Source organism: Thermobia domestica, chromosome 7 (genome assembly GCF_964235325.1).
Source record: "Thermobia domestica chromosome 7, izTheDome1.hap1.1, whole genome shotgun sequence".
In the NCBI taxonomy this organism is placed as follows: Eukaryota; Metazoa; Arthropoda; class Insecta; order Zygentoma; family Lepismatidae; genus Thermobia; species Thermobia domestica.
Window position 1 is genome coordinate 210,762,066 of NC_137460.1, and position 16,124 is coordinate 210,778,189.

The 16,124-nt window shown below is 36.0% G+C and overlaps 1 protein-coding gene across 1 annotated transcript in view; it reads left to right on the forward strand.

The window, feature by feature from the left end:
• The window catches only part of LOC145690708 (putative ATP-dependent RNA helicase DDX60), a 74,415-nt gene that overhangs the window by 23,473 nt on the left and 34,818 nt on the right, over nt 1–16,124 (forward strand). The window contains exon 4 of the mRNA XM_081765872.1: nt 9,447–13,831. Within this exon, the coding sequence (XP_081621998.1) occupies nt 9,447–13,831 (4,385 nt within the window). The remainder of the gene's footprint in view (nt 1–9,446; nt 13,832–16,124) is intronic.

The window sequence follows — 16,124 nt, forward strand, 5'->3', positions numbered from 1 at the left end:
CTCTATGACACTCCCAAACGTACCAGACATTGGTTGCCGCCACGTGACCCTGTTTCTCACACCTCAAGATCACCTCTGTACCTCTGAAAGGTTGGGCTCTTTATATGGTGGAATCGTCGGCAAGTGATGCATTATGAGCTCTTTCCACCTGATGACACCATCACTACTGACCTCTGCTCTCAGTGGTTGCAAAGGGTGAATCGCAAAAGTGGCAAGCCGGCATTGGTGAATCGCAAAAGTGTGCACTTCTTGCACGACAATGCCAAGCCACATATGGCAAAGAGGACCCGGGAGACTCTTCAGTAACTTGGCTGGGAGAAACTTCCATGCATCACATTCACCGGACCTTGCGCCAATAGATTATCACTTGTTTCATTTTGTAACAACCACCTCTGTGGGACATTCTTCGCAAGTGAAGAACTGTGGAATGCACTCACGGACTTCTTTGCATCCACAATCGCCGAGTTTTATCACCAAGGTATTGTGCAGCCACAGGAACATTGGTTAAAGGTGTTCGGTAATGATGGAGATTACTGCAAAACCTAAAGGTACATACTGTCCACTGCATTGCTCTTTGTTTATCACTGCTCTAGAACTGGGTTTGCATATATAGTGACAATATATATATATATGAAAATAAAAGCAAAGCCAGTAAAAAACTGCTAAGAGCAATTATCAGATTGGTGAGGGGAGGTCGTCATGTAGTCATGGAATTCTTATGTAAAATCATATAAGATCTGGGAAGTCAATTTTTTTTTTTTTTTTTTTTTTTTTTTTTAAATAGCAGGATTCCTATAGGTTCTTATACTCCAAAAGACTGACTTCTATAGATATTTTGAAACTTATCACGACGGGAGAAATGTGTTGAGAGACTTGAAGCCATGTTGAAAAGTAGCTTTAATGATACTCTTTACTTTTTATATATTCTTGATGTGTTATACAGAGTGGCCCAAAAATAGGTATACACTCCTGCATTGATCAAGTATAACATTCTAGTTTATGGATTTATTTGCTTCGAGTGTTCCGGGCTTAAGTTATAAGTAAAAAGACATTAAAAACAAATAATAAAGAAACCATGGATAACAATAAGAAATTATATAAAATACGGGACGGGACTGTATACCTACTTTTGGGCCACCCTATAGACTACATTTTCTTCTACACAATTTGTTATGCGTTATTTATTGATCTGCTCTAGTAGTTCTGTATCATACGAAAGATTCCTTTTCATAAATCTTATTGAAGATCTATTTATCTCACAAGCTTTAAAAAAAAAAAAAAAAAAAAAAAAAATAGAAAGAAATGCCCTGTAAAAGTTATCCTGTTACTGTATTCTAGCTTATTCTTCAGGATTCCCACCAACTGAAAAACCCGGAGAACCTGGAAGAATCATGGAGAATACAGCTTACTCCTGAACAGTGGCGAAGCGTAATCCCACAAGTAGGGTAGGCCTGATAAACTAATAACACAAATAACATTTAATATTTCATAAAATGTTTAAAATTATAGTCAGAATTCTATTTTCCTTATTGAGTTAAACAAAAGGAACTACCAAATCTATTTATTTTAAATAACTTTCTTAGCTGTATTTCTAACATTGTTTACAGTTAAATTTATGTGCATGTATAAGTAGTAGTTGTTTTGTTGTTGTTTAATTTAACAACGCAAGATATTTAATATTGTATTCTATGCAGTGACGTATTTAAGGAAATGGCTTCCGGGCTTAAGCACTCACCGACATTTTATCGCAACTTTTTATTGTTTTATATATGTTGCAGAATTTTCACATTTCCAGAAATAAAGTTAGCAAAACCGCTCCCGAAACAAGCAAAGTCCCCCGAAAAACTCAAATAAAATTACACAGAAATATTATTATTTTATCCCGTACGGTAGCATTTGGTAAATTTATGTATAGTCTATGTTTAATGTGTCACACTTGCTATTATGGTCCAAGCCCCATGGAGGGGAAGAAACAACTATTCTGAATAACTCCTGAGAGTATATACCTAAATTAAACAAATTATCACTAATAGAAACCATAATTGTACATAGAAACTTTTTACTCTGGGTTAAGGAAATCTTTTTATAACATATTGGCATTGAAATATGCCTTCAACGCTAAAACTAAACTCCCAGAGGCGAGCCTTCGCACCTTCTCAACAATGCGTGCAATCTCCAGCGACAATAGCTTCGCTCCCTGAGCAACATAGCCCGTAAACTTGTCTAGCGAGCTGGTGAGGTTCAGACGGAAGAGACTCCGAGTGTTTCCAACCTACTATTTTGTTACCGAAAAAAAAATGTTGAAGTATTGACTTTATTTTATAAGAAACCAAAGATAAAGAAAATATACAGTAGAAAACAGGGTAGGCGTGGTCTCAGAGCCTCATAGTACGCTTCGCCACTGCTCGTGAAAAGTTCTGGTAAAGTCTGGGAATTTCATCAAACTGAGAAAAAAAATAAAGAAAAAAGAAAACTAAAATAGTCAGGGAGTTTTATGTACAAATTTTTCCAATACTTCTCAGAACCCATTTCTCTTTCTTGTCTTACCCGGTTGTATGGTGGAGGTTGTTTTTTTTGAAAAATTTCTGTATCTACACATACAGCATATTACATATACATGCATAGTTGGTAAGGAGCTTTCTAGGGGAGAAATATATTCAGTGTGTCCTTAAAGTTGCGCAACCCAAAGTTTCATTGCTTATATCTTTTGAACCAAGAACAATAAAGACCTGAGACGAAATAAATTTAAGTGTGTTCTATGTAGATATTTTCGAGATCATGACCAATGTTGGAATTTGTAACGTTTTTGTAGTAACGAAAGTACCGAAAGTGTAAAATAAATAAATAAATATATAAATAAAAAAAGTACAAAATGAAGAAAATCAATATTCAGTTGCAGAGAACTGATTTCCTGCGGGTGAATCTCCGTGTATATGAGCGATATGCATCAACATTTATCCAATGATGCGAAAATGTGATAAAGTTGATGCAGTGTTGCCATGTAAAAAGGCTATTTAATGCAAGTCTGTAAAGTGAGTGTTTTTTTTTTTTTTTTTCATGACAGAAACGCGGCCCCTGCCAACTTTACGAACACACTGTATATGCCTTTTTTTTTTTTAGATTGTATATAGACCAGATAGTTTTTTTTTTTTTTTTTTATCGTCACCTGAAAAAGCTGGAGAAGTTAGGGAATTGGTTTTCGCGAAATAAGTGGGAAACCTGTTCTTATACTTATTAATTAATTTATTGACAAGAACTGATACGTTGTACGAGATTTTATGACGTTTTAGCAACAATAAACAATACAAAAATAAATAGTAAAACTAGCAGTGTCACGTGTACACTACATACAGTAGTTTGGTTTGTATGGTGTGATATTTTCTCAATTAATATTAAAATCAATGTGGTACAATTTCTACCACTTTCGTTTTTACTAGAGAGTAAAGGCGAGAAAAGCACTTCCTGCCATCTATTAACCAATGTCACTGTATAGCGATAAATTAAAACCAGAAGTGGTTGATTTTCTGCCACTTTCGGATTTAATGGAAAAGTGAGAGAGGACATGGAATATATTCGTGGGACGTTTAACTAATTGCAGGAAGCTGCTTCTTGTTATCTGTTACCGTTATTATTGTATAGTGATCAACACAAAAAACCGGAAATGGTTTATTTCTACCACTTCCGGTTTCATATCGCCTCCATTAACGAACTCGATTTCTAACTTCTGACCCTCTACATCTAACTACTAAGTCTGGTGGTGATCCATCCAATAGTTGTAGAGGTTTTCTGCCTCCCAGACGGATGGATAGGGTGAATATATAAAAGAGTTTTGGTAAAACAAGGTCCTAAAAAATCAATAACAAATAAACAATAAAACATTCTACAAGCAAATTGCTCGTTAGTTAAAATGAATGTTAAAGGTACTAAATTTGCTCTTCTGTATCCTGTTACCGAAATTTCATTTAATCCTCAAATTCTCAGTGATTGCTGTCAGAATTGCCAAGACGTGGAGAAGATGATAATGAAGGTTTAGTGAGGATAAGATGAACAGAAATTAATTGCACATGTAATAAGTATATTATGCATTAACATTATCACATGTAAACACACATATTAATGCTAGCAGTGCAGGTTTTCACAGTACCAAAACTGGGTCATTTCTTAACCCTTCCAGTACCAAGACTGGGTCAATTTGACCCAGATGATCTTTTATAAGGAAATTGTATAATTCCAAAGAGCCGTAATGGGCTAATATTTTAGATATTCCTCCATTAACAACCATTTTTAATTTTGGAAACCATTTCAGTAGAATTCATATAAAAAAGTAAACACAGAATACCCAAAAATATAGCAGAAATTGTAGCTGGGTAAATTTCACCCAGCCTTGGTACTTCATGGCACGGCACACAAAAATAACGTATTTCATTATATATTATTATTATTATTATTATTATTATTATTATTATTATTATTATTATTATTATTATTATTATTATTATTATTTTGCTGAGTGAAACGGTAATTATTTTCTTTTACCTGCAACAATTACTTCCCCGTTGTACAGAGCTTTGATTGGAGTGAGAGCAATAGAAAGTTTTATTTTAGCAAATTGTTTTTTCCCCACCCTTTTCCCCTCTACAGTTATCGCTGTATATTTCTTTCTCAGCAATTGCTACATTGTTGTTCAGTACCATACAATATCTAGTTTTATTTTTAGCAAGCTACCTACATTGCTTCCCTTCTCTCCACTGATTCTTCACTGCTTCCCTTCTCTCCACTTATCGCTGTAAGTTTATTTCTGAGTAACTGCTTCATTGTAGTTCAGTTCGAGTGTTCTATGTCCCTGATAATATGAATCGTCGGAGGGAAGTGATGTCGGGAGATATATTGGATTTATGATTTGGCAATGATCTGAGTTCAGACGCTGAAGGAAGTGAAGTGTCGTATAGTGACAACGAACCTGAATGTTTGCGTGAGAGTGTTGAATCTTCAGACGCCAGTGAAAATGAAGAAACAAATAACAGAAATGTGGAGATCGCTGGATGCAAGTGAAGGTATGTACATCATTCTTCGGAAGTTTCTTCACATAATATTGTCAAGTAGTCATATGGTCCAACAGATCTAAGCAAAAATGTTTGCACAGAAGAAGAAGCATTTTCTTTGTTTATTTGCGAAGATATTACAAGTGCAATAGTGAAATATACAAACGAGAAAGGACAAACTGCTACTGAATCATGGAATAAAAGAAATTCAAATGTAAGTTCTAACAAAGACAGCACATACTCTCTATGTATAAATTTCTAATGTTACAGTACTGTAATTCAGGTATTGTTTGAAAGTGTCACGAGCCGCTACTGACATTGTATACAGCGTATAAAATTTATTATAATATAAAGAACGATCAGCTACATTGCCCTTTTTATTGTACGAAAAATGTTCGTAAAAGTGTAAGTGTTCGTAAACTCTTGATGACCACACATTTATGGGTTATCACGTTTCACTCCCGTATATTATTCGTTTTATATTCAGACCTAAATTCCCCATTCATTACTCAAAGAGATTATACTAGAAAAGGAACTTTTTTCTTTTTTAAATAAGTTTATGAATGTTTCTTGAGTGATTTTTTATACTTTATTATTATTGTTATGTAATTGCAATCAAAGTAAAATTCTAAATATTGTTTCGTTTTAATAATGTTTACTATCGGTAAAATATATCGAAATGCCATACCTTTTGGGGAGGGGGTATACAAACCTCACGAGAGGCATTTATTGAAATCAGAAGTATCTTTGGTATCTATTTATGTATGAATGGGACAGAGCCAAAGTGGACTCAAATAATTCGTATCTTTATTCACATTTCTTACTGATATGTATGCAAATTAAGTCGTATTTCTTTAACTTGGACTAATAAAAGTCATAGTGAACTAACTTGCACTAAATTAGTTCTTCTGTACTCTTCAGTATTTTGAAATTGTCCATATGTAATTCTGTATAATAATTTCACTTGTGCAACTGTTCATCTTTTTGTCCCTCTGAAATAACTCTTGACAATTATATTAACAAGTATGTAAAGATCAGTACAACGTATTTTTATGAGGAGTCCTTCGTGAGTGACTCGGCATTTGTGGTCAATTAGTCCTGGTTTCGAGTTTAAATGGAGGACAATTTCTTTTGGATGTAAGCCGAGAAGCGGTTTGGATTTAAGGTTGCCAACTGGCCGGTTTTTCACCGGCCTGGCCGGAAAACTTGCTGTTATTTTGATCGAGGCCGGTGACCGGTACAAACTTCTTACCAGCCCCTTTATGACCGGTTTTTTCAAATTTGTCTCTAGTTCGAAGGAATTTCATCTAGTTTGATGTGTAGATTTAAAAGGTAACTTCCATTCTGTAAATCCAAAACTGTCACCTTTTATCGTCTGTCAACAATTAATATATTTTGTTCATCTGTTTAGATAATTTTAAAGAAATGACAGGGACTGTATCAAGGAAAATTTGAAATTTACTCCTAAGAAATTTATACATTTATTGAGAGTGAAGAAGGAGGACTTAAAGCAATTTCCTGTATTTGAAGTGTACGTTTAAAGAATAAATTTCATTTTCCATATCCAAAATTTTCACGTAAAGATTAATATACTTTTGTTCATCTCTTTCGATAGTTTTAAAAAAGTGGCGGTTACTGATAAGTACAATAAAATGATTAATGCCGATTTCAGTTTCTCATTTACAGCACAATGTATCTATTAAGTGTATTAGTGAATGTACTGAAGATACGCAGAATACAGGTGCTAATGCACTTTTGTTCATACGATAGTACATTTAATTCCCATGAATGGGTCCTAACAGACGTCCTTTACACTTAGACCTATATCATAGGAAATTCTGAGTGGTGCCGGATTTTTTATTTTGCAGAGTTTGCAACCCTACTTGGATTCTGCTTTAAGCTTATGTGAACCCTTTTCATCATACCCTGGTTGTTGCATAATAACACCAAGGCAAAACAAACTTATTTCAGTCCGTATGTGATATAAATACATAGAGCAAATTATTTAAACAACCACAAAAAACCTGGTTTAAACAAAAAAAGATTTAAACCAAAAAAACGGTTTTTTTGGTTTTTTCAATAAAAAACATGGTTTTTGCCAACCCTGCAGCATTAATACTCCCAAAGAACATACAGAAAAACTTAATAGGATTTAGAAGTTTCTTACCAATCCCTTTAATTACGCATGTGTCTATGAAGTCCCTTGCACGTGCCAATACACTTCCATAGGTATTATGAAGAGGAACATACATCAGATTGAAGGATTTGTGATGACAAACACAGTATAACGATGTTCGAACCAGATCATTCAAAACACCTAAAAGATAGAAAACACGGGGTTGATAAAGTGGGAAGTATCGAAGAAGCTTCATCGGTGACATGGAGACAAACACACGAGACTTTGATTCAAACGAGAGAATCAGAATTGAACTACGAATATAAAAAGTGTTTTCAAAAGATGAGAAATTTTGAAACTGAAATGTAGAGAAGAGAATGAACAGTGAATCAAGGTTTATTAATGGCAATGAATAGTAGAGATTACACTATCCCGTACAATGTTTATCCAGAAGATGGTCACGTTCATGTCTTGAAGGTGATTGGGAAGTGACCGCAGTTTCTGCACACACTCCCTCATTCAGAGAACTTTTTGCATAACCCACTGTAAGACGTCCACAGGAATCTGGACGATTTCTTCTTGAGTTCTGCGTAATCATTAGATGCACACTTTATCAATTCATCAATATAGATGGCGACTAGTGTTCAAGAGAATGTTGGGCTTTCTATGTTCTTTTGTGTATAGGCACTACACAATCGTTCTGTAGATAACCTTTTTCTTAGTCGAACCAGTTTCCTCAAACTAAACGTGTTCATGTGATTGTTACATGGCTGGAAGGAACTAGTACATGTTGTGCTAAGTTAAAATGTTGAAATTCTCGATGAGCAGTTGCCACATTTTTTATTGTTTGTACAAAACGTTTTCACCGCAACACGCGTTTTGCAACACTACATTGCTCCATGATAACTAATGTCAAGATATCTTGCACGGTTTAGTATATGAGTATAGTGCTACCTATTTCACAGTGTTGCCAGAACACTTTTTAAAATTTCCCTTCTTTTTGAGATACCCTTTACTATTTCTGGACAAAAGTAGGAATAACATCATCATAACCACAAAAGAAGACTCACAAATACTTAAAATTTGTATACTTCGAAAACCCGCGCTGGAAGTCTCAACATGTTCATTCTTTGTACGTGGTAATATGTTAGTGGGTATTACCTGCGTAATTAATTTCCATCCATCCTATCCCCCCCCCCATGAAGGAAGGATACTAGAAGTTTCAAGATAGCTTGTTGCAACTTTTCAACTTAAGGAGCAGCAGTATTGACTTGCTCCTGCTTCCATCTAGTGTGAATTGCACTAAAGAAAATATACTTTATTTTCACATAAGAGATGCTAGATAGTTCTAGTTCTTTCGTTGAACCAATTAAATTTGTCCGTGTGTTCGTTGCTTTAGGTTTAAAATGCAAACGATACAAACGTTACTACGGTATAAATTACTTGTGAAGGCGTTGCGTGGTGTTGAAAATAGTTTCCCCGTCTATTGGCATAAGACGAAGCAAAAGGATGCTTATTTTTCAATTACTAACAACTGAATTATAGTGTAAGTCGAATGAACAGTAGTCAGCAAGTGCTAGTGCCCATTAAAATTAATGAAATCACAGTTTGCACTGTATAACTTGTTTACCCACAGAGTTGCAAAAACACGTTTTTCACGCGTCGCGAGCTATATAAAACAGAAACCCATACTCTAAGTATTTATTTCGTACCCCAGCAAGCCTCATTTTTTAAATTTAAAAAATAAATAAATTTCTGGCTCTGTGCAGGCTAAAAATATTGTATCTTAATGTTATACGTGGCAAGGACTAGCTACTCTTTTTCCATTTTTTCTTTCTTCGTAGAAATCAGTTGTAATTCTGAGATGAGATCAAGCATGTTTCCTGTGGTGCCATCTACTGATGGAAGAAACAAGTATCAAGTCTAAGTGGTTTAAACAACTCATGCTAGATGTCACTAGCATGCGAGATACGCACGTACAGCATAGCATAGGGGTTGCGTATCCTCGTTCTTCTTACCTCTTTCTTCCATGCTGTTTCCACTAAACGCTTTTATTCTTTCTTTTCTTGCCTTGACAGTATTGACAGGTCAGCGAGAATTAGATGATTTTTAAAAAATTTTTTTAAATGAATTCATAACATAATACAGAAAGGCAAAGTAAGTTAGTTTGGCGCATAAAATATAGCATGAACTATGCCTGAATTTCAAACTTTAGTAAAATTGTGGTTAAAAATAAAAGAAAGGAAAATAAATTTACGAATTATTTATCATGTTCAATATTGTTGCAGGAAGAGGATGAAGAAGAAACAAAGACAGAGTGTCCATCAAATGGGGGAACTATTCTGAGTTGGGCAGAATTAGTATATTTATATAAGAATTGTATAGAAGTGCATTTCCTGGACATAACAAATGAATTTTCAGATCGAGAGATATTTTTGGTAGATGGAGATTCTCTTCTGTGGTATGCTTTCACGGATGAAAATTATAATCGTGATTTCGGTGGTCAATTATTGCATCTATTGTACCTCTGTGAAAGGAAGTTACAGTTATTTGTGAGAAAAGGTGGCGTGTTTCATTTAATTTTCTTCAGAACTTGGGAGAAACTTTGGAAAAATGAACCATCTGTAATGCTTGCCAGAGAGGCTTTAATGCTTCATTTCAAATACAACACATCGTTTGGAGTGTATATGTTTGACGGCATATGGGATAGTAAATTCAAGTCACACATTTCTAATTTTAAGTCCACATTTATGCTAATGAAATTCTCCAGTGAATATGAGAACAGTGATGTAGAATGTGTGCTTCTTGAGAATTTGCTGTGTGCTTCAATAGTGTGTCGTTTAAATTGTGTTGACGTAGATGATTTGTTTCCGGGTGAGTCTGGTTTGAAAGGACATCATGTATCTATAGAATATAATTCATTTATGAAGAGCCATAGTAAAAAGGTTAGAAATATTTTGAACAATGTTGTCAGACAACACAAATGTCTCTTGAAAGGGCTTAGAAGGGGTAATCGCAATGAACACAAAATTTTACAGTTACATCGTTTACTTAAAGTGCAAGGACTGAGAAGAATTGTTGTTGTTTTAAGTTCAGTTCTATATCTCGAGAACTGTAGTGAAGAACATTTGGATTTAGTGCGTTTGTTCATTGCCTGTGTAAGTGTAATTGAAACTTTACCATTGAAATATCGTAGAATTAGTCTCTTCCAGATTGTATTACCACCAACTATTGATCACTTTATAAATCAAATACAGTCGTATATAAGTGAAATTTTGCTGTGCCTCGATGAAACCACGCCGTTCCATAAAACCGAGATGAATGTGGTTGGTGATTTATGGCATGGATTGTTCTTTGTTTATTTTCTGTGTGTGTTAGAACATTGTTTCTTTGACGAACAAAGCAACGCGATGGGAGAAGCAAATAAAATCGAATACGAAAACCTTATAGAAGAAATTTCAAGGTTACATGGGAAACAGATAGATAAATTCCCTGTTTTGTCACGCAGACTTCTGTGTGATTCCCAATTCCATTTCCTTGTTGAAGCAACAGAAGATGCAGAGAGTCTTCGATCAACGTCGTTCAAAGTATTTGTTGAAAATACTTTACAAGAACATTCACAGGACACGCGACGAGAGACAAAAGGGAACGGACAATCATTTCTCATGTTCGACCGAATGAAAAACAATTTGATGTCAAACAAAGATACAGCATGTTTGCCGGAGAAATCAAATACACCAAATGTACCTGATAACTGGGATGATGAAACAGAGAAAATAACTCAGAAAAATGTAAAAGAAGAAACTGGTGCAAAACGTAATTTTTTGTTACCTGGTAAGAGTTCTATCTACACAGAATTTGGTAAAGACTTTTTTAAATCCGAGTACCTGAACCTAGAAGATATCAATCCTAAAATTCTAGAATATGTTGTTTCTGACGCAAGTTTTCGTAGGCGCTATAACTGGTATTCTACAGAGGTAAGTGATGCATTCGCAAGAATAAGAGATACATCTTTCAGCGTGAGTGGCTATAGTAGCGTGAGAGAGAGAAAGATAATCGAGAAACGACGGGAGAGATTTTCCAGATTTATGTATCAGTATGGTGTAAGTCTAGGTGCTAAACCAATGCAACAAGAAGCCCTTGTAGCGCGTGACGAAAAGCCGAAAGTGAAAGACAAGAAACAGAAACAGAGTAAGAAAGCCTTGGAAATAATTTGGAACAACGAACAGAAGAAGAGAGAAATCTTCGAAAAGAAGGAGATCGAGAAGATCAATAACTTAAACAAAAGTGTTGAATATCTGATAAAATCTTCCCAAATGGTAGATGCTCTTTTGCAAATAGATAATATTCTGAGAGGTCTTGAAACAAAAACTTGTATTAGAATTGCTCTCTTAAAGAAGGCTAATGTTTGTTACTCTTTATGGCGCGAGGAGTGCAGTGTCCATTCCAGCATTTCAGAAAGGGATACAACTATGGCAGAGAAACTTTTCCTTGTCTTGAAAGACCTGCTGAAGGATCATTATTCATCTTTGAGCTCAGAAGACAGAAATGCTATTGCTAATTACCTATGTGAATTGGGTTTCACTGATATGTTAAAACCATTCAATTTGAAAACTAAAATTCATAGAGTGAGCAATTACTCTTTGCACATGTCATCAATCCGTTTTCAGCTCAAGTATTTGGGATATGCGTTGGATCGAGATTTGAGACTAGATCCTGATCCACGAGTGAAGGAATTCATACCAGATACGTGGCAGAGAGAGTTATTTGATGTTATTGATAAACATCAATCTGCCATTATAGTTGCTCCCACGTCTTCGGGAAAAACTTTCGCTTCTTATTACTGTATGGAAAAGGTGCTAAGAGAAAGCGACGATGGTGTAGTTGTGTATGTATCACCTACAAAAGCGTTGGTGAATCAAGTGACTGCAACAGTTTGTGCACGTTTCGGTAACAAAAGATTGCCTCCAGGCTCACATGTATGTGGAATGTTTACAAGGGACTTCAAAATGAATACCCTGAATTGTCAAATACTTGTGACGGTACCACAATGTTTAGAAATACTTCTACTCTCGCCTAATCACTACGAATGGGTGACACGATTACGTTATGTTATATTTGATGAAGTTCATTGCTTGGGTGGTCAGACGGGAGGTGCTGCATGGGAGCATATAATGATGCTAATCAGATGTCCTTTTCTAGCGTTATCTGCAACTATTGGCAATCCAGAAGATCTCCGTTGCTGGTTGCAAGAAGCAGAATTATTCAAGAAGAAGAGAGACGCTGTAGATAACTGTAGCAGACCAAGCTCCTCATATGTGGTGAAACTAGTGATACATAGAGAGCGACATGCTGACTTTAATAAATTTGTGTATTGTGTACATCGTGACAGCGATGACGAAGAAAATGGGAAGAACAAACCTTTACATCCGTATTCGTTGTTAAATGAAACTATTTTGGAGGAACACAAAGGAATACCAGACCATATAACTTTGTCACCTAATGAAGTACTTCAATTGTATGATGCAATGAAGTCTGCATGTCCGAAAGACAATGACATTGAGAAGTTGGATCCAGATATGTTCTTCTCAGGGACGTCGAAAACTCCTTTTCTTTTACGGTCAGATGTTAGAGAATATGAAAGGCGACTGGCACAAATAGTTTTATTGTGGAGCACGGAACACAAAAAGAAATTCCAGAAACTTCTAACAATTCTTCGAGGTGAAGTCAATATCGAAACAAATCCTTATGGGGACATATATAGTATTCGAGGAGAGGTTGAGAAGCTAGTTGAAAAGTTACGCACAGAAAATATGCTTCCAGCATTAATTTTTTCATACGATCGATTACTTTGTGAGGAACTTAGTACTAAGGTTGCTGCCTTTTATGTTCAAAAGGAAAGAGATATTCAAGATATGCAAGAAAATAAGAAGAAGTGTAGAAAAGCAGAGGCAGTGAGCAAGAAATATGAAGAATCTGAAGAAGATAGAATGTTTAAGACTCGAAAACAAAACCTGAAAAATCCTGGAATGGGTAGAAGAGGACCTCAAAATAGATCTCGCCCATTACAGACTATAAAACTTATGGATGATGACATTTTAGATTCTTGTACTTTGAGAGCTGTCGGTGTTTTTGACAAGGACGATTTGCAGTTCGTAGAGGAGAGACTTACAGTTTTTAAACGCAAAGAAGTAAACGGTCAAATAAGGGTTGAAGTAGTATTAAATGAAGGTACGAAGGCATTTATCAATGATCTGAAACGAGGTGTCTCATATCATCATGGTGGTTTAACTGCTAAGAAGAGAGGTTGTGTTGAGATGCTTTTCAGAATGAAATTCCTTGGTGTTGTGTTTGCCACAGGTACTCTTGCTTTAGGCATCCACATGCCTTGTAAAACAGTCGTTGTTGCTGGAGACAGTCCATTCCTAAATTGTCTCGAGTACCACCAGATGTCTGGAAGAGCTGGGAGAAGAGGCTTTGATTTAGTTGGAAATGTGATCTTCTTTGGAGTACCACACACAAAGATGGAAAGGCTGATAACAGCTCGGCTGCCCAAACTGATGGGTAATTTCCCCTTGACGGTGTCACTTGTATTGCGAGTGATGGTTCTGGAAAACAAAGCGTCCTTCAGAGGCAAAAAATCACAGGAAGCTAAACAGGATGCGGTATCAAGGTAAGGAGAAGTTTTGTTATACTCAGTTGTATCAAAACTAATATTTATCATAATGTTTAATTAATATCTCTCAATGCATATCAGTTTTTCAATGTGTGACTTCAAGTTTTTAACGCCTAACATTTTGTCAGCGTCTAACGTCGACAATTGGCATGCTTCTCCGAAGCCCAAAATGTGACCTCTCTCGATGTCACTAACTGATTTCTAGAAACCCTTCATAAAGACAGCTGAATTTAGAAGTAATGGATAAGTCAAAGATTATCTATAACTTCTCTTACATTGTTCATACAGACCTCTGTCCTAGACACCTGCACGGGCCGACTCTGTTATTTCTTTCGGCCGGACCGGGCTTGGGCAGGCCGACACTGATTTCTCTTCAGGTCGGGCCGGGCTGGGGCCGATTAATTGCAATAATTATTGACTTTCGTTACACGATAATTGGAATAAAGCCAAACGTTGAAGAAGTGTACCCATGAAAAATGTTACAAAATGAAACTTTTAAATTTTATCGGGCCCGGGCCAGGCTTGGGCCAAGAATTATCGGGCCTGGCCGGGCTCGGGCCGAAAATCTTCAAAACTTTTCGGGGCCGGGCCTAGGCACATTCGGGTTGGATTGGGCTCGAGCCGAAAAATTTGGCCCGTGCAGGTCTCTACTCTGTCCTCTTGTATTTTATTGTTATGCTGTTGTGGTCATGTTATGAAAGTTTGATTCTAAGTCCTCCATCTGTCTTCCTTTTGTTGCAGATAGATCATGGCTGCTCCATTACAAGTTTGCACCAAAGAGGAACAACGAGCAGTGATCCGGTTTTTGTGGTCGGGAGATGTAACATGGTCAGCAATCCATTAAAAAAAAAATATCTTGCCGCAACGGAGTGACTACGAATGGATTGAAAATTTTTTTAAAAAATGGGCGCACAAGTGTTACGCACGAGGAAGGAGCCGGACGACCATCTACGGCCACAAATGATGACAACATTAAGCGTATACATGACATGGTTCTTTTAGACAGACGAGTAACTATGATGAAGTGGCACATCGTCTGGAAATTTGTTATGGTTCCGGATATACCTTCCGGCCACAAAAACCGGATCACTGCTCGTTGTTTCTCTGTGGTGCAAACTTGTTATGGAACGGCCTTGATCTATCTGCAATAAAAGGAAGACAAATGGAGAAATTAGGATCAAACTTCTGTAGCATGACCACAACAGCATAACAATAAAATAAACGAGAACAGAGGTCAGCCTGAACAAAGTAAGAAAAGTTGTAGCTACATTGCGGATAATTTTTTACTTAACGGTCATAGATTTGTTCTTTACTTGCTACTGCTATCTTTGGTGAATCGTACCGGTAATTAATGGATTAGTAAATATGTCGTGCGAATAATTTCAGTACGAATAAATAAACTGCGCTGTGCATATCATACGGTGGATAAAAAGTAGTGTGCAAATTATTACTATTAGACTCAAGCTACTACGTACCAGATTACATATTAGAGTTTACTTATGTGTGATAACATTAGCTAGTATTAAGTGATAAAAGGAACATTCTTTTTTTTCTTTCTTTAATTAAATGTATTGTGAGCTAAAACGCATTTCTCAGTGTTAGAGCGTTCACCTCTGGTGCATGGCATCCTTGCTTCGATCCCAGCTCGCGCCAGTGAGCTTTGTGGTGGATAAACACCGTGTGCGTGGGTTTTCTCGGGGTTCTCCCGTTTCCTCCCACTTTCTTCAGTCCACCGTTTCCTTCATTTCTCATCATCACTGTCTCCTTTAGCCCAGTCGGTATAACCGTGTGACGTAAAACGTAAAGATTTCATTTCATATTTTCCTTCCATTCTGATGAAACATTTAGCGGAAGCGTTTATTAATGTTACGTGATAATATTTTCACTGTTTTCTGACAAGTACAATATAACCATATTTCACGAATTGCTTGGTGACCTTTTTCTTTATGTAGAATTTTTCACTAAATAGAGTTTTGAGATGGATGAAGTGTGGATTATGAAAAAGAATTTCACTAAGATGTATAATATAAAATTTTAAGGTTTTAACTTATTTTGTGATTTTGAAACTGCAGATATGAATAATTTTGATTTGCAGATATGACTTTTAAGGATTGTACATTTAAGAAGATTAATTAAATTAACCACTGAATGTAGCCTACTGTTTCAACATTTTCAAGACTGAAAAATACCCTACTGAAATCCAAAATAAAAATTGTCAAAGATTAAAGAAAGAAAAATGATTGCTCAAATGGACATTTTGTTATCAATAGCTAATGTTAATGTCTCATTT